The sequence below is a fragment of the Hakea prostrata genome, chromosome 8 (assembly GCF_041222555.1).
Source record: "Hakea prostrata isolate BN-2017 chromosome 8, UWA_Hpros_2, whole genome shotgun sequence".
NCBI classification, from domain to species: Eukaryota; Viridiplantae; Streptophyta; class Magnoliopsida; order Proteales; family Proteaceae; genus Hakea; species Hakea prostrata.
Window position 1 is genome coordinate 48,643,537 of NC_142607.1, and position 27,125 is coordinate 48,670,661.

A 27,125-nucleotide genomic window follows, 5' to 3' on the forward strand; every position below is an offset into this window, starting at 1 on the left:
CCCCACGTCCAAGAAGGTCGATCATGCATCCATAATGCTCAATTTGGGGAACAAACCCAAAGTCTTCCTCCATTGCAGAGAAGTAACGTCGGCCCTCTTCGATAAAGCCCCCATGGGTACAAGCACACAATACACCAATGAAAAATACAGGTATTATGAGAAAAGGTAACAAGAATATTAGAAGCAGAAGTAAGCTTACTAATAGATAATAAATTAAATTTGAAGAAAGGAACAAGAAGAACACAATAGAGTAGAAAACCAAGAAACAAGGTCACGGTACCAATATGAGAAACGGTAGCAATAAAACCATTGCGTAAAGTAACTGGTAAATAAGATTTGCAAGGTGTAAGTGAAGTAAACAAAGAGGAATCAAAAGCAATGTGCTCAGTTGCACTAAAACCCAAAATCCAAGTAGAGGGAAGAGGTGAAAATTTTCCTGCCATATTAACTAAGGAATGATTTCCAGAAGACTAAGAAGATGCATGTATAAATGCACCAATCGGGTCGCTGGCAGTGGTCGCATCAATACATGGCTGAGATGCATGAAAATGAACATTGCAAACAGCATCTCTATGAAGCAGAGTGGGGCCAACCATGGCGGAAAAAGGAGGATCAAGTTTCTAGGCTCTAATACCATTTTAAACACAAAATAATCAAAATGAGTTGTGTGTATGATTGTATTCACTTTACAATAAGAGTATTATTTATACACAAATGTTTTCTAATCTAATCCTACTAGTTAGGAATGTACAATCAAAACAATTTACAAAATATTACAGAAAAATACAAGATAGGAAAGTTGAATTGGGAGGATAATGATGTGATGAGGGTGGTGATTGGAGGATCTTGGTAAATATGGAAAGATAAGGTGGGAGGATAATGTGATGAGGGTGGTGATTAGAGAATCTCAATAGATATGGAAGGATGAGGTGTGAAGATAATGTGATGACAGTGGTGACGTGGAGAATCATGGAAGATCTTGGTGATGTGGCGAATATTGGTGGACAATATCTTATTCAGCACTCCAATTCGTTTATATTGTGACAACCAAGCTGCACTTCACATTGCCGCGAACCCAATCTACCACTAGCGCACGAAACACATTGAGATTGATTGTCATTTGGTTCGTGAACGGCAACGACAAGGTCTCATCATTCTATGCAAAATCTCCTCCAAGGATCAACTTGTTGATCTATTCACTAAAGCGCAAGGCTATGAGCAATTCCATTACTTATTTTCCAAGTTAGGCATTCGAAACCTTCACGCACTAACTTAAGGGGAAGTATTATCCACCAGGATTCTCCACATCACCAAGATCTTCCATGATTCTCTACATCACCACCCTCATTACATTATCTTTACACCTCATCTTTCCATATCTACCAAGATTCTCCAATTACCACCCTCATCACATTACCCTCCCACCTTATCTTTCCATATTTACCAAGATCCTCCAATCACCACCCTCATCACATCATTGTCCTCCCAATTCACCTTTCCTATTTTGTAATATTTTGTAAATTATTTTGATTGTACATTCCTAACTAGTAGTAGATTAGGAAACATCCATGTATAAATAACACTCTTATTGTAAAGTGAATACAATCACACACCCAAGTCATTTGGAATATTTTGCGTTTAACAAAGTTGCTACCTTGTCATCCCTTCCAGTGTCTTCATTGTTCTCCTTGTCAGATACAATAATGTATTTGAGTTTCTGAGCAGCCATCTGCGGCAATTCACCAGTGTTAGCACAAAATTAATTCAACAATTTATCATAAACAACCAAGCATGCTAAACATAAGATTTTTAAATACAAATAATTTAAGCGTATCAAACCCTAAAACTGATATCACTCATTAAAGATTCTAAATGACTCATGCTCAACTACTTTCTTTTTTCTTTTTTCTTTTTTCTTTTTTTTTAATTAAGGAGATATCTTGAAGCCAAAGAGAATAATTAGGAAAATAGGTAAGACTAAAGAGAATTGTTAGGAAAGTGGTTATTATTTAGGAGTCCGGATCCTAATTATTTAGGGGAATGTAATTGAGATATTTAAATGGCTTCACCTAGGGAGTACACTCCCCATTTGAGTCTAGATCCTCTATTCAAGCTAAAAACAAAAAATCCTCTGTTGAGTGAGGGAAATAGAAGATTTAGATTCCTATATTTTCAGAATTTTCCTAGAAAGAAGGATTATGTTTTTAGATGGGATACATGAATCTAACCATGTGGAATGAAAATTTTCCTCTCGGGTAGATGATTTAGGTTTACTCTACAAGTAAGCTAGAGTAAACTATTTTCGAATTTTCTTGGTTCGAGCTTTTCTCCCAAAATAGGTAAGAAAAGCAATAACAGGAGAGTCGGGAGTAAAGGTATCCTTAACGAGGAGCTCAACCATCCCACCCAGAAAAATAAAAACCATAAAAGAAACAAGAATAAAACAACTAGCTATATATTTTCATGTGAATCAAGAAACAACAACGGAACCAAAAGTATTTCAAAAACTATGAATTTGCAGAACACAACTGAATGACTCAATTGAAGTTATCAAATGAAAACACATAGAAAAGATTGAATATCTGATAAAAGAAATATAAATTGAGCAAAAAGATCTTGGTTCAAATTAAAGAAGCTAACAAGTCTCACCTGAATAATAACTGATATAATCAATTGATCATTTCCCAAGAAGTTGCTTCTATCCTAACAGTAAGAAGAACTTCCACCAAAGGCACTTGAAACAAATGACGAACAAGATCCAACTCCAAGCATCCGATGAGTAGTTTTGTACCAAGGGAATGACTCCAAATTACGCATTCAAAATTGGAAAACGTTATACGTCCAATGTTTTAAATCGAACCAGAATCATCCGATTAAGAATCACCTGACACCAGAATCAGCTGAATCATCCAAGGAAGATTTTATTTTTTTATTTCCTTTATACTTTTATATATTATATTATACTAGAAATTCCAGTTCATTAATGGAACAAAGGAAATCTTTGGCCATGAATATCTACAAGTAACAAATTGACAGCTTAACACCCCAAGGAAAAAGGTCAACAAATTCAAACTTAAATTAGTATTTTTTTTTTCCCCATGTTTCAGATAAAAATAGCATGTACCTGAGGAATACAGGATGTATTAAGCCTTACTCCATCATCATTTCTTTTCCTTAAGAACTGCCATTCTTACTCCATTTAGTGAAAATGCAGACATTCTTAATCCACCCAATGATCCAAATGAATCAGATTGTAAATGGCATGTTTGACCATCTACAAAATGAGTATACTAACAGTCGCACAATTTGATTTGAAGATCATTATATAAAAGAGAATTAAAACCAGGCTAGATTAGTTTATATATTATATATAAAATTAAAAAGAGAGAGAGAGAGAGAGGCAGCAGATTAGTTAGTTGCAGAATTGTAGTGTCAACTATATTCAAAAATCAATCATCCATTTCACTTTAATAGCAAATCATTAGCAGATATACAACATAACAGCAAAGGAATGGAAGATTTTGAATTTTCTTTACTATCCTATACCCGACTCCAGTATGGCCTCTGATGGTCCTCCTTCTGATCCCCTTGCACCAGTTCTTCCAGCAGAAAAAAGGGACAAAGTATCAAAAGAAGCACATTTCATGTAACTGTTTTATCCTCAGATGTTATCATATTTCTGTTTCTCTCTTGGCTATTATGTATTTCCTCCACAGTGCCATCCCATATAAAATTTTTATTTTTTCTTAAATCTGCATTTCTTGTACCAGCCTCACAAAGTTAACATCTTAGCCTCCTCTGTTTTCCATTTCCTCTCTCAAAGCCAATAACTTTTTCTGTTAAATTATATATTTATATATTCTTATGGTCTTAAATACATGCTATTAAAGTCCAAAATTCCACAACAAAACATCCCACAGAACTTACTCTTTTTTTTTTTAATCAAAACTTACTCTTTATATTGAAGTATAACAAACAATAACAGAATAACCAAATGGGCCAGGGGAGTAATAGAGAACAAATACTTCAGTAGGTTCTCAGTATGAAATGGAGATCCAAAGCAACCAATAGATATCTACCTTGGTCACCGGAGGACAATTCAGATATCTCCATCACCTAATTCCTGAAAAAGATTAGCCAAAAGAAACCCACAAAGCCTAGTTCTACTTTGTAGCATCTAATGTCATCTCCTTTATCCTTTTCTCCTTTCAGGCCCTTTGAGGAACCTTTTCTTCTCTTTACTTCTCTCTTCATATCTTCTGCTTGATAAAGAATGACGATTATAAGAAACCTTTCTTTCCATTTTCAAAGATGACAATCCATGTTTCATGATTTTTATTTTTTTTTCTTATGGGTTGAGTGTGTTGGTTGAGATCCTCTATATATAATTTTGCTGCGTGATTGGAAATATAGTTGGTTTTGTTTTTTAATGATTTGAACCAATTGTATAGTCAATCTTCTGGATATGCAGCAAATTTAGTTGGCTTTGTTTTTTCATGACTTTGGGTAATATGCTGTAAGCCTAAACTGTTTTTGAACTCAATTTTATATTATATGCATTCAGCTAGGGTGAGTTCATTTCTCTTCTATCATGTTTAGGTAGTTTTCTATAGAGTGTAATGCTGTTATGCTGAAATCTGCACAATGGCTGAAATCTATAGAACTCAATTGCTTTGAACTCAATTTTATTCTTCTTGATGATGGTCAAATCTGTACTGAAATTAATCAACCATATATGGAATATGAAATATGATCTATGAACCTAATTCATCAGAATCCCTCCAAAATGAACTCAACCCATCATGTATGGTAGATATCCATTGGTTGATTTGGTTCTCCATTTCATACTGAGAACCTACTGAAGTATTTGTTCTGTATTATTCCTTTGGCCCATTTGGTTATTCTGTTATTGTTTGTTATGCTTCAATATAAAAAGTAAGTTTTGAACCCAAAAAAACAGTAAGTTCTGCGGGATGTTTTGTTGTTGGTATTTTGTACTTAATATCATATGTCTAAGACCAAAAGAATATATAGATATATAATTTAGGAATGAACTCAATCCATCCTTTATGGTAGATATCTACTGTGGTTGATTTGGTTCTCCATTTCATACTGAGAACCTACTGAAGTATTTGTTCTGTATTACTCCTTTGGCCCATTTGGTTATTCTGTTATTGTTTGTTATGCTTCATATATAAACAGTAAGTTTTGACCCAAAAAAACAGTAAGTTCTGTGGGATGTTTTGTTGTTGCAATTTTGGACTTTAATATTATATGTCTAAGACTATAAAAATATATAAATATATAACTTGACAGTAAAATATCTAGGGCCGGAACCCCTGGCTTTACACCAAAATGCTGCTCTGATATTGCTTCCACAACTGAGGATCATTGAAGAGGAGTTCTCATGTCTAATGTCACAACTTCAAAATGCTGCTTAGGAACATAACCAACTTGCTTAAGATGCTGACCCAATCTATCTATCATGTTATATATTCTTTTTGCTTCAGGGTGTGATCTATCTTGCACTGTAAATTCATGAACCTCATCATCCAACTCAATGTAACTAGCTCCAGGAGGCTTACGGGATCCTATATTTTTCATTTGCAACCTCACCTTAGCAACATCACCCCAGTGACCTGCTGCTGCATATATATTAGACAATACTGCATAGTTCCCTGCATCTGAGGGTGCAAACTCTACAAGATGTTCAACTACCTCTTCTGCAAGTCCCACATGGTTATGCATTCGACATGCCACCAAAAGGGTGCCCCAGATGATGGCATTTGGCTCCACAGGCATGTTCTTGATAAACTCAAATGCTTCCTCTAAATGACCCCCACGTCCAAGAAGGTCGATCATGCATCCATAATGCTCAATTTGGGGAACAATCCCGAAGTCTTCCTCCATTGTGGAGAAATAACGTCGGCCCTCTTCGACAAAACCCCCATGGGTACAAGCACACAATACACCAATGAAAGTGACTCCATCAGGCACAAAACCTTCTTGTTTCATCCTTGAGAAGATCTGGAGAGCTCTCCCACTAAGCCCATGCATAGCCATTCCTTGGATGATGGCATTCCAAGACACAACATCCCTTTCAACCATCCCTTCAAAAACTCTAAATGCTTTTTGTAGGTTCCCACATTTGGCATACATATCAATCAATGCATTGCACACTTGAGTACTACATATCAGTTTACTCCTCTCAATTGAGTCGTGAACCTTCTTACCCAAACTATACAAACCAGATTCAGCACAAGCAGCTAAGATGCTAATTAAAGTACCATCATCAGGCTTGAATCCAGCTCTATCCATTTCATTGTATAGTCTAAATGCCTCCTTGGCAAGTCCCTTCGCAGCATAGCCAGATATTATGACAGTCCAGGCAACCAGATTCTTGACAGGCATCTTATCAAACAACAGCCTTGCCATGTCCATGTCCCCAACTTTGCTATAACCAGATATCATTGTGGACCAAGACACGACATTTCTTTCAGGCATATTCTCAAACAACTCAAAGGCTGTGTTCATTTCTCCGGCCTTAACATACCCATCAATGACGGTGTTCCAACTGACAGTGTCTTTGTGAGGCATTTCATTGAAAAGCCGACGAGCTTCACTCATATCACCGGATCTTGCCAGCGCAGCAATCATGGAGTTCCAGGAAACAACATCCCGATCTTCCATTGCTGCAAATAGAATCCTCGCAGCAGCCACACCAGAAGCCCCACACCTGGAGTAACTGTCGATCAGAGAATTAGGTACGAAAATATCCGCATACAAACCAAATTTCTCAATATGAGAATGGATCATTTGGACTTGGCGAAGACCGAATCGGCCAGAGCAGGCCTTGAGAAGAAATGGGTAGGTGAAATTGTCAGGGTTCACGCCATTCTTTTGCATATCGAAGAAGATGGAGAAGGCTAAAGAGGGTTGGGAGTTTTGGGTGAAGGCTCTAATGAGAGTATTGTAAATAACTATATTTGGTTCCTGAATTTGACTGAATACATTCATTGCTAATACCATTTGGCGACATCGAGAAAATGCAGTAACAAGCTTTGGTGTTAAAAAAGGATCTTGGTGGAGATTGGCTTTGAAGATTTGGGCATGAATTTGCTTCAATTCGCCGAGGTTGGGGCAGTTTTGGAGCTCCGCAAGCTTTTGTTCGAACAGTCTTCGTCTTGAGACCCATGTTGGAGTTCGAATGCCCGTGGACATCAAAATTGTATCTACCGCTGCTAAAGTGTAAGGCATGAATCACAGAGATTGACTACTAATAATTTACAGAAACGCAAGCCAAATGATCGACATTAACATCGATGGATGGTTTTGCAAATAACAAGATAAGGCAGGCTCCGGTGGAATTGGAAGAAACAGTAAACGAATGCTTATCTTTACGTTCGCCTCTGGAATTGGAAAAAAACTGTAAAGGAAAACTTATCTCTACCTTCGCCACTAGTTTGCTGTGCATATGATTCTCTAACGTGGAAGCTTTCGCTATCAGAGAAGCTCTGATCTTGACGAAGAATCTAGGGTTTCATAATCTAATCATGGAAAGCAATAACCTGATCCTTATCCAACTGTTACTTGAAGAATTCTTCCTGCGACTGTTTCCTTCATACTCACCAGAGTGTTGCAGACAAGCTCGCGCCTAATGCAGCTTTGGAAGGATCAGTTTTCCCTCCACCCAAAAATTATAAATAAATAAATAAATAAATAAAGGGAAATTTTCGTCAGAATAATCAATTATAATAATAAATTATGAGTAAAAATTCTTCTTCTATAAAATATTAATCATAATTATGAAAAATTCTCAAAATAGACATAATATTTTATATAACAAGAAATAGGTTTAGGCTCTTCTTGGTATCAATTATCATTGTCAATTATGAGAAATTTTTATTATTTTAAATTATTTGGCATCTATATGGGAATTTTATTATAAAAAAAGAAAACCCCAAACCAAAGAACTGCCAAGGATATAATGAGAATCATTATCTCATGGAAGTTTACAAAGTCTATAAGAAGATGAGGGTAAAATAGTCATACACATTCTTTATAACAACCATATTTTCCTTTTTCACGTTACTATCATTTTTATAATTTATCTTGACCCAAACTTATTCCATTCATTATTTATTTTCAATAAAATTCACCAAACCATTTTTCATTATTGACAAATAATGAATTCTTGTTCTTATTTATTTTAAATAGGCATAATAGATAATGAGAATTGATACCAAAAAAAGCCTTAGTATTATTGAGTAAGTAGTATATTATGTGTCATTAGTGTGGTTTTTAGTTTACTTTTTTTAAATATATATCCGTTTTAGTTTTGATTTTGGCGCCATTTGGTAGTGTTTTAATATTCTTAAAATACTGTTAAAAGTATAAATGGAGTAATGTGGGGAAATGTGGGGGTAGAGAGGGAGAAAAACAAGATTTTGTTTTTTATAATTTTATCATTTTTTCCTTGCTTAAGTAGGAATTATGCATATGTTCATTAATGGGAACAGTCATAAATCAGACCAAATGTATCTATTTATGTTTATAGAACAGATAATCATAAATTTAAACTATATAAAATAGAGTTTTATAAGATATTTTTAAGAAAAATTTTACTTAAATAGATTCTATTTATAAAACCAATTACTAAATCCAAAATTTTGTACTAATTTTTCCAGCCCAACTAGGCACGCAACTAGCATTCTATGATGATTGAGAGCCACAAAAGACAAGATGTTGAATGAACTTGAAGTGGACAAAAACAATTATCACAAATTTAGGATTTGATAAGTATTTTAAAAAAAATATCCATTTAAGTAAAACCCTTTTTATAAATATCTTATTGAGTAATATTTTTTAAAGTCTGGACTTCTAGGACATTTTATAAAGAAAAATAAGAAGGGTAGAATGGGTAGAGAAAATTTCTTCTTATTGTGATCATTATTTGAGTTTTTTACAAGGTGCCCACTTAAGTGGACTAAAGTGCGTGGTGCCCATTGTGCATTTTTTTGTAAAATTGCAAGTTATCCACGATTAACTATTCTATTAGTTTGATATTAAAATGGTCATTTTGTCCATAATGTTTTGGTAAATATTAATTTATATTGTATTAAAAACCAATCCATCATCTCGAGCTGCATTTTAGTCGGTGTCAAAACCTATCTAGACCAAAAAAAAAAACTATCTAGATCTCTGTACCAAAAAAAACCCAGGAAAAATTACATGATTAGTCATTTTAAGGTTTTTCTTTAACAAAAATAACCACTTAATGTTTCACTTAACAAAACTAACTAAAACTAAGTTTGGATTTACAAAACTAGCCAAAATAGTAAATTTTCATTATTTTAATATTTTTTAACCCCTAAAACTAACCACATTAAAAAGGAAAAATCACTATTTTGTTCAAAAGAGGAAAATCACTAATTTTCATTCCATTTGGACATTTTTCCTCCTATATTTGTATGATTAATTTTAGAGGTAAAAATGTTCAAATATATAAAAAATTACTATTTTGGCTAGTTTTGTAAACTCAAACTCAGTTTTAGCTAGTTTTGTTAAGTGAAACTTTGAGTGGTTACTTTTGTAAATGAAAACTTAAAACTAGCTAATCAAGTAATTTTTCCAAAAACCTCTATAGATCCAGTAATTACAAAAAAATAAGGGGTTTAGGATCGGGTAAAGCCAGAGGTTTCATTTTATAAATAAATTTACAAAATATTAAACTCTCCAATACAAAAAAATAATAATAAATGTATGTACAACTTACCCTTACTATTTGATTTCACATCGTAGGATTACCTTTTGAACACATGGTGTATTCTCTAAGCTCAACTGTTGTCTTCAGCCTTGCAACAAATAAAAACCCAGCCATAACAAGCCTAACAATTTTCAGGGAATTTTATAAAGCCACCCCTTGAGATATCTCTTAAAATTAATACCACTCATTGAGTTATCTAATTTGACAACCAAACTTCTTATTTCATCCTAATTAAGTGTTGATATAAGTAAGTTAAATATTTGAAAGTGACAAAAATAACCTTGGATGAAAAACTCATGCTCAACTCGTTTTTTTTTGTCCACGACTTCTTTCTCTCCCAATCAAGTGCTCACAAATTTTAGAAAATATCATGGATAGTGTTTTTGAGTTTAAGATGTGAGATAATATTGAAAATAAATAAATAAAAACTACCTCCAACCAATGATATTAGTATTAAGAGGCCTCCTGATAAATTAAATGACAAATGGTAGCATTAATATGTTTATAAAAAAGAAAAGAAAAAAAAAAAAAAAACCATGGGTGCTACTGAAAATTTCTCCAATTTTTGTGAGTACATCGGCGGAAATATTACAAAAAAAAAAAAAAAAAAAAAAAAAAAAAAATTCCGCGGAAAACCCAGTCGCTTTTTTTTAAGGCTTGTCCGCTGCTTCGCTCTGCCACTTTCCCTCCATTTTAAACTAGGGTTGTAACGTTTCTCAGTGGAGCTTTCGAGTTGCAGCGATGGCTACTGAACCAGACATGAGTAGTTGGACCGATCTTCTTCACTCATCCACCAAGCTTCTCGAACAAGCTGCTCCATCTGCTCAGTTTCCACCTTTGCAGGTTCTTGTTTTTATTTCAATTTCGGCCATATCATTATCTTGCATCATCCTCTTCGTCTTAATTTCTGATATTTTCGGTTTCTCAACTCACTCATGAACTGTTGCAGAGGAACTTGGATCAATTGGAATTGTTGTCAAAGAAGCTTAAGGCGAAAACCCTAAGGACTGAAGCTCCTACTCAATCCATCGCCGCCACCAGGTAATGATTCGTTTCTATTTGTGCGGAGGAAAATATTAGGGTATTCTTTCATTTAAACTAAGTGAGATTGGGTTCCACCGCGGTTAGTTTGTCTGTGATAATGGACAATGTGGCTTACCGGGAGAAACTCTGAATTAATTATTCCGTTAGCCTAAGATAATTTATCGTTGGCTGTCTAGGATCAAGATTTTCTTGATATCTGTTGTTGAGTTTTCGGCTATATTTGTGTGTGGTCAGGTTGCTGGCACGCGAAGGAATCAACGCTGAGCAGCTTGCACGGGATCTCAAGTCTTTTGAATTAAAGGTTAGGCCACTCTGTGCCTCAATTATTTTATGCTATAAGTTGCAATGCCTTCTAAGATACTTTGGACAGTTCACTCTGTTGCTGAAATGGAGACACTACAGTTTAGATGCATTCCCTTTTAAGGTACTTTAGAATTGTGGCATCTATGAAAATTCTAGGAAACGTGTCACCTTTCTACTTCTAAAGACTTCTCTCCTATATTGGGGCTTGGGGTGCCAGAGAAAATCCATCGACATTTTTGTTTTCATATCCTTCAGCTTAAAATGTCATTTCCAGTTAACATTTAACAGTTAAACGTGGATCCACTACGATTTCATACTTGCAGGAGTAACAGATATTGAACTGTTATTTGTTTGCATTATGACTGGAGCAATGGGAGATGAAATTGTTGTTTTCCTTAGAGCCAACTTGTGCATGCTTCTGATATTCTTGAACAGTATAGCTTCGACATTTGGAAATTAAAATATAAAATTTATTGTGATGCTTTACCCTTCTTTTTTTTTTTTTTTTTGGGGGGGGGGGGAGGTTGGGGTTTGTTGGTGAAGGTTTGCCAGAGGAAACCAGCCGATGCACCCAAAAAAAAAATCTGAAAAGGATATCTTGTTGAATATATTTTGTGAGAAAAGCCATAATCACTACCTTCTCTCTCTCTCTCTGAGAACTTTCTATGCCTTTGGCTCAGTATCAAGTCGGTAACACTTAGTTGAACAGACAAGATTCGCCTAACTACATGCTTCTTCTAAAAGAAAAATGTAAAAGAAGATGATAAACCTGTTGTGCTAAAGCATTTGTCCATGGAAGTTCATGATGTGGAAAGCTTGAGGATAGCTAGTAAGGGTTGCATACTAATCTTCATTTGATTGCCATGGAGTATATCAATTTGTGTAATTTGATGTTAGAGGAAAACATATAACGTGATACCATAAAGGGTTGGCATAGATTCTGCAAGATCAAACCAAGTGTCAGAAATGGTTTCATTGTTTGCCATAAATAGTGCTAGTTTTTTCACTGGTCGTATTCTCCCCCCCCCCCTCTTTTTTTTTTTAAATTCTAAACCTTGTCTAGTTTTGAGTTCTGTATGCTAGGTTTCTGCCAATGATATAATGTAATACAATATATAGCATGTACTTTCAAGGCCCTCCTCCCTCATCACATTGCCTTTTTAACTTTTGATGTCTTTTATAGCAAAGCTGTCTTGACTTATGTTCATTTTCTCTTTCTTGTTGAAGACAACATTTGAAGATGTCTTCCCTGCTGAGGCAACAAGTGTTGAAGAATATCTGCAGCAGGTAGCTTTACACCTCCTGTTGCTCAATAAAGTATTTCAAGTTTGAAGTTTTTATTTATGTTATGGCAGTAGAATTTTTGATTGCTTTCTTTTGCTACCCAGTCACATTGATCACAGACAGCAATTCATGGAAATTCCAACCATTGATGAAAGTATATTCGTCAAATTTGTTCGAGTCGTCGAACCTTCGACTTTGCTTGGCCCCGGACATTTTATATGTGGGACGGGCGGACAATAGCGTGTGGACTTGGGCTTTTTTCCTTTTTCTCCCCAATGTCCATGTTTATTCATGCAGAAGTCTTATTATTAGAGTTTGTTTTATCATTCAACTTTGACTCATATGGTTAGATGAGATTACTTTGTTCTTTACTTTTCAAGTTGGAATATGTTTCACATTTTAGTCTTTTATCTGATTGCAAGGACTTGAGAAATCTTCGCTTTTATACTACATAATTTGAATATATTTAGGAGGGAGGCTGCTATTATTAATTGAGAGTTTCTTCAGGAGTTTCTTCTCATTTCTCAGCTGAGAGTTGGTTCTCCGACTGATATTGTACCTCAGTGTCAACCTATGCTGCCTGTATGTTACATATTGCTGTAATTAATGGTGTCACAAAGTTAATTAGGGGATTTGCTACTAAGACAACTTCATGCTGCCTGCTCTCTTATGCCATGCCTAGGCTTTTGATGATTATACTATATTGTGGCCTTGTGTTACCTAGACACTTCTCATTGCTCCACTAAGTAGCCATCTGCCATGATACCAGATGGTTATGGGTATGAAATACTATTTTTTATTTTATTATTCTCAGAATAAAGAATGTCTTTTTTGATCACTAAAATCCCCAAGAAGAAAAAGGAAAGGAAATGGGAAAATGGAAGACTACAGGCTCTACACTAACTTTACATTTGGACTTAAATAATTAGGATTGCAGGAATGGGAATTGTATTCATGCTTTGCTGAAATTTGTTTGGTTTTTAATATTTGTAGTCTGTGCACAGGTTCATGAAATGGCTATGGTTTCAGCAATTCAAGAAGCACAGAAGGATAACCTTAGAAGTTTCAATGATTACATGTTGCAAGTTTTGGAGGTAAGTATTTGTCAATGGTTTTATGTCCCTTAGAAGTTAACTTTGAACTCGGTGGTTGAGGCTTTCTTGTATGTTACATTCTTCCAAATGGCATATCATGTATCATTTTGTGAACTTTATTCATGGTAGTGTTCATTTTCTTTTATGACTTCTTTACATGCAGGCTACTGGCTCAGTTTGCAGTTTTCCTTTTGATGGGAAGCAGTCCTTGAGTTATACAAATACCTGATTATCAATGGTTGTGAAGGATTATTCTTTGACAGTTGCATGATTTATAACCTAATGCAACTTCATTTTTGGGTTGTATATGTCTTTCTACTTTTTTATTTTGGTATAACCTGTATTCTTTTACTCAAGGCTGTGTTTGATTGGCAAGAGATGAGTAGAAAAGAAAAGAAAAGAAGTATCTAGAAAAGAAAAAGTAAACTCTGGTGTTGTTGGTTGTCAGTGGAGAAGAAAATGAAATGAAATGAAATTTTAGTATTTGATATACAAAAACAATTGTGGGACACATGACAACTTTCATTGTAGATGCTAGTCCCAAGACAGATTTCTCATGAACAAGTGAGATTTCTTTCCAAAATAGCAAGACCTTTTTTTCTGGTGTGACTCGTGACATTTTTGGCACTCCTGTTTCAAAATTCAAAATGTCAGGGGAGTCTCCCATTCCCATTGTCATTCCAAACAACATGAAATAATCTTCCCAAGGGAAATCTGTGCAAAGAAGCAGTTTTTCCTTGCATTTCTATCCAAGTCAGGACAACCAAACATAGCCTAAAGAATCCTCTTACTCCCTCCTGAGAAAAAATTCTTGAAAGTGTAGAATTTGATGCATGATAGATGATAGTTGAATTCAGGTCTCCACCATAATTCCTCAAATTAGTGATCAAATGGCTGAAGATAGAGTAGTCCTTGGATCCTTTCCTTTCTTTCCAAAAGAAGTTAGTAATGTCAACTATTTCGTTACAAAAACTACTGGATCTCATTTCTGTAAGGTGGCCCTTTGGCATGTTTGCATTGGACAGTAGAACATAGGAAGCCTCTTTTCAGGTAGCAGTAAATCAATTTCCTGACCTAAATAGAGAAAAAAAGACTAAAGAAATCAATGGGGTGGCTGAATAGAATATAACAAAAAGAATGTTTAAAAATGTGTAAGCAGAAAATTAATTCTGTAGTGAATTCAGCCAGAACATAATTCTGAATAATGATTATTGGGGTTACTTGTATTTTAGGGTTTGACAGGAAGGTGTGAATCCTTTTTTCTGACCAGTCAGAGGAATTTCATAAGGGCTTAAAGTTTCCCACCATGCCTGCTTAAAACTGTAACTGCTCTCCACCTGGATACTGTAGCACGCCCTACAGAATGTCCTAATAATATCCTCCTTTGCTTGAAGTTGCAAAAGGTTATAGAAGGGACCCCTTCCTCTCCACTAATATAAAGCAATAGACACACTAAGCACTGTTTACTGACAGAATTGCTTCTGCTTTTGATATTATAAAATGAGGACAATAATAGATAGATGGTAATAATCTATTATACCAAAAAATGTTAATGCCAATTAGGCTCTTCCTTCTCTTATGTGTTGTGCTTGGTTGTTAACAGGATGACTGGCAAAAGGAAAAGCGGGATTTTCTGCAAAGCTTGAGCCGGCTCTCAACGTTACCAAGGACCAGCAGTACTGCATTAAGTACCATGGTCACTCGTCCTGGCCAGAGAACGTCCATTGTTTCTAGTCCTCAGGTTTCTACTGGTCAATCAAGTATGGAGATTTTGCCTCTGGCTAATCAACCTGTCCTTGAGAAGAAGGCTTCAGTCTATGCTGAGGTTGTGAGGAATCTCAATAATGCGAGAGAGCGTGGCTTGCCATTTAAAGTAAGACTTTGATTTTCTTTTGCTATCAAGCCCTTTCCATCTGTTGCAAGCTTTCTTTTTGTTTATGCAATTTCTTTGACAATGGAGATAGATCAATGCATAGTTGTCAAGGCATCACTTAGGCAATGCCTAGGCATCCAGGACCTTCTATGGTTTTGGGCATCAAGGCAACACCTTGTTGCCTTGGTTTTCTTCACCCCCTCGGATGCTTTGCTTGGTGCCTTGACAACTATGGATTAATGATACCATATTGGCTCAATGGTTTTCGTTTATTTGATACCTAAGTGATGAACTTCCATCTGCGGATATTTTCTTCCTGATGGCTTACACATGGATCCTGTTATCATCTCTAATGTCTAACTGTACCTTTGTCACTAGCAATGTGAGAAGAAAAAGGTATCCTGATACATGGATGCCCCTCTTGCATATTTTTTAATAATAATTTCGTTTATTTACTTATTTCTTGAAGATCTTCTTATATGAGATTTTGAACTTTAGTAAGAGAAACACGAAAAAGCACATACTCTCACGTTCACACATGGAGTCCACACCCTCTATGTGAAAACTTTGAATCAGATGGTCTTTCAATCAATTTAAAACCATGTGATTTTAGATTAATCTATTCACTGTTTATGGCTTCTGGTTAGCCTGCTACAGCTTTCAAGGGTGCTTATGAAAGTCTGGGCCTAGATGCCTCTGGTGGGAAATCAGTTAGCATGCAGAAGATATGGCACCTGATTCAGGTACATCTGCTTGTAAATATTATTTAGTTTGTCTTAAGAGTGGTACAGTATTCAAACATTTGCAATTTCCTTTGTCACCATCCAGTCTTTATATGTTCATCTATGATAATTCTGAGATGGTTGTTTTATTTATTTGATTAGTCGTTGATGGGTGAGAATTCAGCTATTCAGCAAAAGGTTTCAAGAAAAATGTCGTTAGTAATTGGTGCAAGGCGACACTTGGAATGGGGGCATGAGAAGTATATCATGGACACAATCCAAAGTCACCCTGCTCAGGTAAAAAATTTATTTAGTTACTTATATACTTATTTTAAAGAAACTTTCTATTTATTAGCTAGTCCCCCCCCCCCCCTTCTTCTTCTCCCTTTTTTTCCCCTTTTGTTTTCTCTTTTTTTTTCTTTCTTTGGTTGGGGCAAAATATTGCCTAAATGGATTTACTTACTGTTGATCAGCAAAAGGCTTTGTGAACTCTAGTGCCTTTTTTCTGTGCGAACACTACTTAGATTTTTGTAGCGATGCTGCTGATGCAACTCTGTATCCGTCTGTCTCCCTTCTCAGTTACATGTTTTATCTTGTAATTTGTCTGAATTGAAAGAACTGGTCTTAAAACTTTCTATATTGGTTGGTTTTCTCCTGATGCTGCTGTAGGCTGCTCTTGGTGGTGGTGTTGGAAACTTGCAACGAATTCGTGCTTTTCTTAGGGTATGTTTCATTTTCAAATTTCAGAGCTTTAATCTACATGGTGTGTTTGTTTAGCCTGTTTCCAACCTCCCTCCTCTGGTCTATTGGTATCTCTTAACAGGTGCGTTTGAGGGATTATGGAGTTCTAGATTTTGATGCCAGTGATGCTCGTAGGCAGCCTCCTGTTGACACAACCTGGCAACAGGTGTTTCATTCGTTCCTTTAGTATAATTTCATAGATCCAATTTTCTTGTAATTAATGGCCTTCAATTTTCTTCTGCTTTCAAATTATCTTTTTATTGGTTTTCATCACTTTACATGTTTAATTGTTTCTATAATGTTGTAAACAGCTTTTCTCCATATATAATATGAGGTTTATACTTGCTTCATACTCATTGTATGCAATTTTTGTTGTATACAGATATATTTTTGCTTGCGGACTGGCTATTATGACGAAGCAAGAAATGTTGCTCTAACTTCTCGTGTTTCACACCAGTTTGCTTCTCAGGTAAATATCTTTCACAATGTATACCAAAGAACTTTTGTATTGAATTAATATATTTTCTATCTGGCAGCTTGCTGAATGGATTACAACTGGAGGTATGGTGTCAGCTGAGACTGCATCTGTGGCTTCAGAAGAATGTGATAGAATGTTGAGAATGGGAGATCGGGCGGGCCGAGCTGGGTATGATAAGAAAAAATTGCTACTTTATGCTATTGTTTCTGGTTCTCGCAGACATATTGACAGATTACTAAGAGACATGCCAACACTTTTTCATACAATAGAAGATTTTTTGTGGTTCAAATTGTCAGCTGTACGAGACTGTCCTAGTGTAACTTCTTCTATTGTCTTGAATGAAGGCTTTGTACCCTATACTTTGGAAGATTTGCAGTCATACCTAAATAAGTTTGAGCCCTCACATTACACAAAGAATGGAAAGGATCCTTTAGTGTATCCGTATGTGTTACTTTTGAGCATCCAGTTGCTACCCGCCATCCTATACTTATCCAAGGAAACAGGAGATGAAGGATTTAACATTGATGCTGTCCACATTTCCATTGTGCTAGCAGACCATGGGATCCTTTCTGAAAGTGTTGGGTCTGGCCAGAAGCTAGGGATAATGGATGCTTTTGCAGAAGTAGCTAGTATTGTTAGGCAGTATGGATCGGCATACTTGCGTCTGGGAAATCTTCCAGTTACATTGGAATATTATGCACAAGCGGCTGCAGCAGTTGGTGGTGGACAGTTATCATGGATTGGTCGAGGCAATGTTGATCAGCAAAGACAGAGAAGTTTAATGCTGAAACAACTCCTTACTGAGCTACTGTTACGAGATGGTGGTATTTACCTTCTACTTGGTTCAAGAGGTTTTGGGGAAGAAGGAGAGCTGAGAAGATTCTTGGCTGATAGGAAAGCACAACAACAATTTCTGCTTGAAGCTGCTCGCCAGTGTCAGGAAGCTGGGCTTTATGACCAAGTAATGCTTTTATTTGTCTATATGTTGTTTGGAAATTTCCTTGATGATTTTTCCTTGTTTAGACTTAAGTCTGTTAACTGGAAGAATCAAAGATTTAATATCTATACAAAAGTTCGTCTCAGTCGAGAGTTTGGTCATCATATAACTATGAGCTGTAGTTTTGTTTGGGAGTTATAATTATGGTGCAACTTGTCATTGTCAAAATGGCAAGTTGATAAGTTGTCACCTTCTTCTGATTGCGTATTGTATTGTTTAATGCAAAGAGTAAAATAGGGTTTTAAATAAGTTAAAAATGACTTAGCATTGTGATCTCTCATTGACATAAATGATTGGAGTTAATCCCATTAAAAAAAGGTGTTATAATAAAAGGGAAAAATGTAAGGTTACAACTTCGTTTTCTCTGAGATTGGTTACTAAAAGATTTGGTCATCAATTACGCATATTAAGCTGATTCTTGGTTTCTTATAGGGTTATGCTAACTTGAACTTAGCTGGAATATGATGACAGGAGAGTTAATTAGCAAGTCACTACTTAGCCAATAATTAGGTATGGAGACAGATTCCCACAAATGATTGTGGCGTCTATGATAACTGTCTTATAGAGTTTATCCTTGAGCTTAGTAGGCACATGTTTGTCGCATAAAACACCCGAAGCACCTCTTCACTTAAACCATCCTACCTTAATCCTGTGAGAAATGTCATCCATGTCACCCTCATTATTAAGGGTATAGCCCAAGTATCGAACACATTTAGTTTGCTGTATCTCTTGATCTTCAAGTCTAACTACTTTCATTGCTTCTCACAGTTTGACTGAAGTTACACATCATATACTGTCTTTGTTCCACATATCTTAAAATTTTCACTTAAACCATCCTACCTTAATCCTAAATTTCATCTATATCACCCTCATTGTTAATGGTAGAGCCTGAGTATTGAACACATTTAGTTTGCTGTATCTCTTGATCTTCAAGTCTCAGTACTTTCATTGTTTCCCACAGTTTTGACTGAAGTTACACATCATATACTGTCTTTGTTCCACTTATCTTAAATTAACTCCAACTTGGCATTAATCCCTTCTATTGTATGTTTCTAGGCAATCATTAAAGGGTTACATATATATTTTCAGGTAGTTTTATGTGGATAGATTCTTTTCAAAATTATTGTTTATTATTTATTATTGTGATTATGTTTTAAGGGTAGAGTTTTGATTGGAATTGGATGATATGCTGTTCTTCTAGTTCTTAAGCTCCACTGCTATAACAGTCAAAGTTTGCTTGATTGCCTATTTATAGGAATTTCATATTTTTTAATTATCAAATTGTTTCGTCAAGCCAACCCCATTTAATTGGGACAAGGCCGAGTAGATTTTATACTGTTCCCTCCTCAAGTTATTTGAAGTATTTCATCTTCTACTGTTGAATCTAGCTATTTTGATTTTCTTGATTTTGTAACCAGTTGCTTTGTTTGGATTTGCAATGTTTCAGTCAATAGAAATTCAAAAGAGAGTTGGGGCATTTTCAATGGCATTAGAGACAATAAATAGATGCCTCTCAGAAGCAATCTGTGCTCTATCACGTGGTAGATTGGATGGTGACAGCCGGACTGCTGGTCTTATTCACTCTGGCAATGAGATACTTGAGATGTACAAATATTCTTCAGAGATCAGGTTATATTCTTATTTAACAATTTCTTTTCACGCATTTTGCCTATATATCAGAGGGACAATATGTCTAGTATTTTTGCCAATTGTGCTAAATATTGATGGATAAAGTGGTTTCATAATAATGTTTGTGGAAGTTAGATTTGAAGTTTCTGGAGTAGCTGCTTGTTTTGATGGTTGATATTTAAATTAGATGGTCCTTTTTTTTCAATATTGTCCGTTGGTGTTCTGTTCAGCTCATACATTACTTTCTAATTTAAATGCTTTGTCCTGTCCTATGTTCTTTGGGGTGCATGGTTGCACATGCATACATAAACAATATCTAGTCTGCTTAAAGGTTTCCTCCATGTCATGTGCAGCCTTCAAGAAAGGGAGCATGTTTTGGAGCAACAGATGGTGTTAAGACAACTCGAGGCAATCTTGTTTATCCACAAAGTGGCTAGAGAAGGCAATTATATAGAAGCTCTTAGGGAGGTTACCAAGCTCTCCTTCCTCCCCTTGGATCCACGGGCACCAGATGTTACAGCAGATGTGTTCCAGAGTTTATCTCCTCATGTCCAAACTTGTGTGCCAGATCTCCTGAAAGTTGCTCTTAGTTGTTTGGACAATGTGAGAGATACTGATGGATCACTTCGTGCCTTGCGGACTAAGGTATGCATGCATCCCAATAAAGATATCTATATCTTCTTCCTAGTTCTATTTTCTAAGCTTGATATGCTTGGTAAAACCATTGTAATATTGAGGAGCATATGGATCTTCAAACTTCAATGGGGTCCAAGGACCTAAAGCTGGGGTCATTCTGCCTTTCCAACGGGTTGGGTATTTGGGGGTTGGTTCGTTTGTGGACCAAAATCCTCCAATACAGACATCGTTGATTCCTTCCTGTTGTCATGATGCTAATGCCAACGAGAGCTCATGTCTATGTGCCAGGCTACGGGGAAGAGGCAATAAAGGAGGGAGGGAGGGGGGGGGGGGGGAGGGGCTTGGTATTTATGCTGTTGCAGTTATGTTTGCAGAAATTCCTGCCAAGCCTACAGGACTGGAGAAAGTTGAAAGTGATTTTTGAGTTTTACCATGGAACAAGGGTCATTGGCACACATATAGTGCTTGAACTTATGGTAGCATTCTGCTGGATGATCATTTCCAAATGCGCCACTCTCATTGCTCCCCTGAGGTTGGATTTCTACTCGGGTGACGCATACAATCACAAATTTAAACCATAAAGAGCTCATGCTTCAGGGGACAATGGGATTAGTGTTCTTTTACCCCACACTTCTCTATATTTTATGAAGATTGTAAAGAATTGATTTTCGACTTTTGCAGATAGCAAATTTTGTGGCAAACAATTTGACTAGGAATTGGCCTCGCGATTTATATGAAAAGGTTGCTCGGATCGTCTGAAGCAAGATCGCGTTGGTGGTCTGAGGCACACACCATTTTCCAGTCTAATCTGGAGCTGCAGTCCTCAAATCAAATATAACCATTGGTACAAATGTAAAGATCCTGTTGAAAAATAGTCAAAATGTTCTGTACGCCCTGGGAAATTTTGTTATGAGGAACCAAATTTACATCTTCTAGCATCCCCTCCCCTTTCTCCCCATGCCCATGACTGTAACTAGTGGCTGCTGCTGACCAAGGAGATAAATGTGAGCTTTCAGTGTCACTTGAAGATTCTAGTATAAACGGGTAACTAGTCCTTTTAGTTTTGTTGCATGTTTAAACTCATTAGATTTAGTATTATAGGCTGAGAATTTCATGGTTGTCCCTCGTAATAAAATTTGTAACTCGAGCACAGAAACTAACTATTTGTAAGAACTGACCCATGAGTGACAAATAAGAACGAAAAATTGAGGAATACACTCCCTGGAGGAATGCTATCCATTATAATTTTTCTAAATCTCTGGAAGTTCCCAAAATGCTAAAATGGTGATTAATGGTGTTGCCGATGCCTGAACTTTAAATAAGTTGCAGAAATAATATAAAGAGAACAAGTATTCTAAAAAAAGCAAGCTTCTGATCGGTTCAATCATTAAGGGTAATTTCGATCGTCTTAGTCAGGGCTACGCTGGTAAGTGACAATTGTCTGAGGAGAGGGCGATGTGCAGGGAAATTTCTGCAAATCCGATAAGCGAATCGTTTTTCCATGTTGCTGTTGATGCCATGCCTTTCTCTTTGTTCCCATGATTGTTCTTACTCTTCTCTTTTTGGATGAATTCTGTTATTCTGTGCTCATGTACTGGTTATCAACACATGATCAGAAAGGCCAGAAGCAATTTTCTTACGCTTGATGACCGTACATGCTATGTACTCCATTTACTCTGGATATATGAACATGCCTTACAGAGTACATAATCTTCCAGGAGAATAGAAGAACATCTGAAGCACTTCATCCTCTTATCCCAAATCAAATATGTTGATACATGAAAATTTCAATCTTGATTTCCAAACTCCACAAGGTTCATTCAATAGTTTCAGTGTAAGGTATCAGGCAACTAAGTTTCACAATTTAAATTAGGATCTGGGCACTTCCATTGACAAACTAGCAAACATATATTGCTGCTTCTGACTCAGACAGGGGGTTTCATTTTTTGCATTTCTATGTACACCTTAAGATAAACTTGCCAATTGAGCAGTGCTGAAACTAAGGAACCCCAGCATTTTATCCAGTGAACAAATATGCTTTGTTTGTTTCAACAGCTTAACATGTCTCAGCAACCTGATGATAAACCAATGCTCATTCTTATCATATCTTTATGATTCATCTCTCCATATCTTTCCATATATGTATTTTGTATCTATTTTCTTCCTCATTTGTTGTATATTCTGTTTTCCATCTTTGTTGTAATCACAAATTGATAGGAATAGTATTAGAAAAGATAATATTGTTGTAATCACAAATTGACAGGAGCAGTAGGAAAGACAATATCTAGAATTAGGAAAATAATTTTCCTTTCATGATATATATATTCCACGTTTGTGGAAGGAATAACACAGTGATATGATTCAATCTTCATTAACACTAATAAATTGCAGGAAATAATAACTATAGTCAATGCTAACTGGACAGGGGATCTTGTGTTGACAAGTCAAGTAGAATGTTTCATTTGCTGCATACAGGTTACTAAGCTTGCAACTAAGGAGACATTTCAATTGCATATACAAAAGAATAACAACTGGAGAAAAGGTTAGAACTTCTGTCTGGTATTTGTTCCTGATTAGAGAAGTAACATTCTGGTTGCTTGTTTGAAAGATCAGGCAGCAGCATGAATTGCATGAATTTCAACTTTTGATGGTATTTCCATGCACAATGGAATGAAAATTCTGATCCTCCATACCCAGATAAAGAGAAGGAATAAGCTACTGTTCATGTGAAAAGACTTGTCAAAATATCCTGATAGCTGCCATATGAAATTGGACTAATGTTGCAAGAGGGATGGGAGGCTTGGGTTTTCAGGTTCAATTTATGAGAACAAAAGAATGAGACGGAAACAAATAGTTAAAGGTGTCTGTAATTCATAGATAGTCCTTCAATTTCAGAAATTGATGCTCTTAAGTCTTAAAAAATTTAAGCAAAACATGGATTGCACCTCACACTTCACAATTAGCATTAATTAGATTTCAGAGAGTAGCAACAAATTGACATTTTTTGATATATCTACTGTTAGTGGCTCAACCCATTAATGTAAGAAGGCTGTCAAGGACTTGAATTATAACGATTCCATTCCAGCAAATAAAGTGGATATCAACTTGTCTCATAACTACTCTATGGTTGATTCTCTCTCCTCCTCCCCTTCTCTGTACCGCCTGTGTCTTAGTAGTTTTAAACGAAGTTTGATCTTCAAATAATAAATCTATAATTATTTCAAATAGCAGACTAAATTTGGCCCAGAAATAGATAACTATCAGAGTACTGGACGATGGTTCGAGAGAAGTCTCTCAAGGAATGATGTCTATATAGGCAGAAAAATCTGACAAAATGTCAAAATGTCAAAATGTCAGAGTACCCAGAGCACAAGCTACCTGGGCAGATGGGAACCCTTTATGATTTAATGTTGAAGAAACTGAAATTCACGTTTCCTTATTATGTTTTTTTGGCCTTTTTATCTGAAACTTTAGTTACAGGCAGAGGATTCCTGTTGTAAGATAGAAATGCATCAATACTCAAATCTAATAACATGGTTCTATGGAGGGCCTGATGGGAGCTTCTCCTCCCAATAAGCTAGAATGTATAAAGATTTATCAGATTCCAAAAAAGTTAAGAGGACTTCATTAACTCGAATTTTGTTTTATGAATCAAAGTGAAATCTCATTTCAAGAACTCACAAATAATAGCAATTGGGACTTTACAAGAACAAACCTATCAAGAATTGAGTCCCTCACCTTTCTCTCCATTCGTTTTACCCCAGAGGTTTGTCAAAGATGTTCATGACTGTAAAATCCCAACAAAAAAGTAGGATAAGAAAATATATAATTATACTTTATATTCATCTGACCACAAGAAGATGCTGTCATGTCCATACCAGTAGTCACCAGAGGTTGTATGAACATAAAAGAACAAACATTATTCCACCAGATACAAATATCTATCAGACTAAACAAAGGATACAAACATCTATTAGTATTTCATAAAAATATTCAACCTTCTAGGCATTCACATCTAATGTACACTGTATGGAGAAAGAAACTCATCACTACTCACTTAACTTCAGGAAAATATTAGGAGACTTCATGCTTTATAGGAAGGAGACTTACAATTAGATCCTCCCCTCTTTCTGTTCAGGTTTAGATGCAGATGAGACCAAGGTTTCTAGTGTGTCCATGGTTTCTGAAACCAGATTCTCTGTATGCCCCTTGGTACTTGCTATGCTTGGCCTGACAGGGGCACTTGGACTTGCCTGACTATCCTTGATTGCAGGTTGGCAGCTCCCATCCCAAGTGGCAATCATCTTTGTGCTTCCCCCAGTTTGAGTTTGATATGATGTCCCAGGTTCTGGATGGAGGCATTGGAGATCACTGTTGCACCTTACATCGATTCCCCCAACAGCATGAACCCTGCCATCACCTTCCTTGAAACCAGTAATAGAACTACACCGCTTCTGCAATGGGAAAGCACCCAACTCACTATCAATTTTGCCTCTAACATCTATTAATAGTGCTCTTAGCCTCAAGACCTCAGCTTCAAGTATCGATTGCCCCTGTAATCGCTTAAGCAATTGCTGATTAAGCATACGCAGTTTCTTGACTTCCTCTTCCAAATAAGCAGTATGGGCCTTCTTCTTCTCTCTATACTTCCGAACTGCTTCCCTGTTTCCTGAAGATCTTCTAACTTTTAAGACACACTTCCCTTTGTCATTTGACCCTTCATCTCCATCGGATGCAACCACTTGGGTGTGTGTATGGTAACAGGTGTGAGTGTGTGCTGCATCCGGGCCTGGTGGATTGCAGGTGTGAGTGTGAGTACATGTCCTAGTGTTCCTCAAAAATTCATCAAGGAATGAATCATAGGCAGATCCTTGTAGATCACAAGATACATCTTCGTTTGATACTAAGACCTGTTCAGAGAGCTCTACTTCTCCGTTCTCCATTTTCTAAAATTTTCCTTTCATTCCTTCAATCACTCATCCAATATACACCTAATCATTTCAGAGAAGTGGGAATTGTTTAATCCGAGATTCAATCAAATCCAACTAAATAATTCCACTACACAAACACGTCAAAAGAGATAGTTTGGTTCAGGAATATATACGAAAATGCACGACTTCCATACGAAATCCACCAAATGCCCAAGCATAAATTCAATTGAAGAACAGAAAGTCACCGATCCAATCAAGTTTTCAGTAGGCAAAAATTAAAGAAGGGCGCAGAAGAACCAAGTTAACACAATTAGTGGGTCTTAAGATATCAAAGAGAGCTTTAATAGTGTGATTGAATGGATACCCATATGGAGATTCCACCTAAAAAGACTAGGGCAGGCATAAAGATGAGACTTTGACGTTCAAATCACCAATTGCAAAAGATAACTCATGCTACAAGTGGAGAAGAAAAACAGAATCATAAGACCATCTTTCGTTGATCACAAATATGGAAGGTAAGAACATGGGTTTGATTGAATTGGAAAGCAAATGATTCTCTTATGGTCGATTGTTATTTTCACCTGGTTTCCGGAAAGTCAACACTGGAGCTCTTAATCCATTCTTGAGAGACCGGAATTGCTGATCATCTCAAAATTCTCATTGACTCTCTCTGTTCATCACTTCCCCAGAGAGAACTTCACTCATTAATCTTCTGGGTTAGTACACCCATCAGAATGGAGGTAGGTCGGTTTTGGTAAGAAGAACCGAAATTTGGCAACCCTTCAACAGTAGCTTATCCTCTCTACAATTTGACTTTACAAATCTCTCTTCCAGTGGTACGATTGGAATTTGCAACTATCAATGTGGCCCACCAATACATTGATTCCTATCCTTGACCATAACTTGCAGGTGTACGTTACCTTCGACAATAGCGTGTACTGATAAACTCGGAATCTTCCAGAGAAGTACTTTATTTGGTTTTTCTTTTGTTGTACTGCAACTCAGTAAGAAAATCTATATTTTCTTCAATCGCACTTGTGGAGTGATTGATGTCTCTTCCAATGTGTACGAGGAAGAATTCAGGCAAAGTTGTTCAATATCTGTTACTTTGGTCCGTTGCATACGAATTTGCACCCAGAAAGTTAGAAAAAAAGAAAAAAATTCCTTGCATACGAACTGCTCGATGAAATGCAAAAAGATATAACATCATTTCAGCCAAGCCCCTGTTCAAGATTCAATCTGAGGAACAACCTTAGGATGGGTTCGAGCTGACAGTAGCAACTTGGGTTCCAGTTTGAAGATACCCTCCCTCTAACTGCCAGAGCAGAAAACTCTCCCTCGTCATGGCACAGTGGCAAGAAAGAACTAAGTTTGATTGACATGGTTCACCCACCATGTGATGACAGGAGCTAAGGTTTATAGTTCCATGCATATTACCAGAAAAAGTCAAGTCCAAACAGATCATGTTAGGTAAAACAACAAGAACCCCTTAATGCGCATCTGTTTAATTTGCCAATAATTTGTGGGATTGATTCATACTTAAATTTTGTTGTTTAATGTATTTGGTCTTTAGGGGGGTGTCTTGGTGCAGTGGTCGGTAAATTGCACTTATAGCCAGAGGTCAAGG

At 36.3% G+C, this 27,125-nt stretch overlaps 2 protein-coding genes and 1 pseudogene across 4 annotated transcripts; 1 reads left to right on the forward strand and 2 right to left on the reverse strand.

Moving 5' to 3' along the window:
• Positions 1 to 1,512: 1,512 nt before the first annotated feature.
• LOC149008331 (pentatricopeptide repeat-containing protein At3g29230-like) lies at positions 1,513 to 7,662 on the reverse strand. 2 transcript variants are annotated; one of them, XM_089165082.1, is made up of 2 exons: positions 7,451 to 7,662; positions 1,513 to 7,238 (listed from the first exon to the last, which is right to left on the reverse strand). In XM_089165082.1, the coding sequence occupies exon 2, from the start codon at positions 7,219 to 7,221 to the stop codon at positions 5,389 to 5,391; it is 1,833 nt and encodes a 610-aa protein (XP_089021208.1). In that variant the 5' UTR covers positions 7,222 to 7,238; positions 7,451 to 7,662; the 3' UTR covers positions 1,513 to 5,388. The 2 variants fall into 2 exon arrangements, with proteins under 2 accessions (XP_089021208.1, XP_089021207.1); XM_089165081.1 differs by having other exon boundaries at positions 1,513 to 1,729; positions 2,650 to 7,662.
• A 2,753-nt stretch (positions 7,663 to 10,415) lies between these two features.
• Positions 10,416 to 22,711, forward strand: LOC149008332 (nuclear pore complex protein NUP93A-like). The gene is made up of 15 exons (XM_089167591.1): positions 10,416 to 10,609; positions 10,716 to 10,807; positions 11,045 to 11,111; positions 12,341 to 12,400; positions 13,402 to 13,491; positions 15,095 to 15,364; positions 16,012 to 16,107; positions 16,249 to 16,383; positions 16,756 to 16,809; positions 16,910 to 16,993; positions 17,210 to 17,296; positions 17,364 to 18,266; positions 19,750 to 19,931; positions 20,285 to 20,576; positions 21,249 to 22,711. The coding sequence occupies exons 1-15, from the start codon at positions 10,508 to 10,510 to the stop codon at positions 21,324 to 21,326; spliced, it is 2,592 nt and encodes an 863-aa protein (XP_089023717.1). The 5' UTR covers positions 10,416 to 10,507; the 3' UTR covers positions 21,327 to 22,711.
• Positions 22,712 to 23,911: 1,200 nt separating this feature from the next.
• On the reverse strand, positions 23,912 to 26,521 carry LOC149008333 (basic leucine zipper 23 pseudogene; annotated as a pseudogene). Its single transcript, XR_016175346.1, has 2 exons — positions 26,080 to 26,521; positions 23,912 to 25,558 (listed from the first exon to the last, which is right to left on the reverse strand). The product of XR_016175346.1 is annotated as a basic leucine zipper 23 pseudogene (transcript).
• Positions 26,522 to 27,125: the final 604 nt, after the last annotated feature.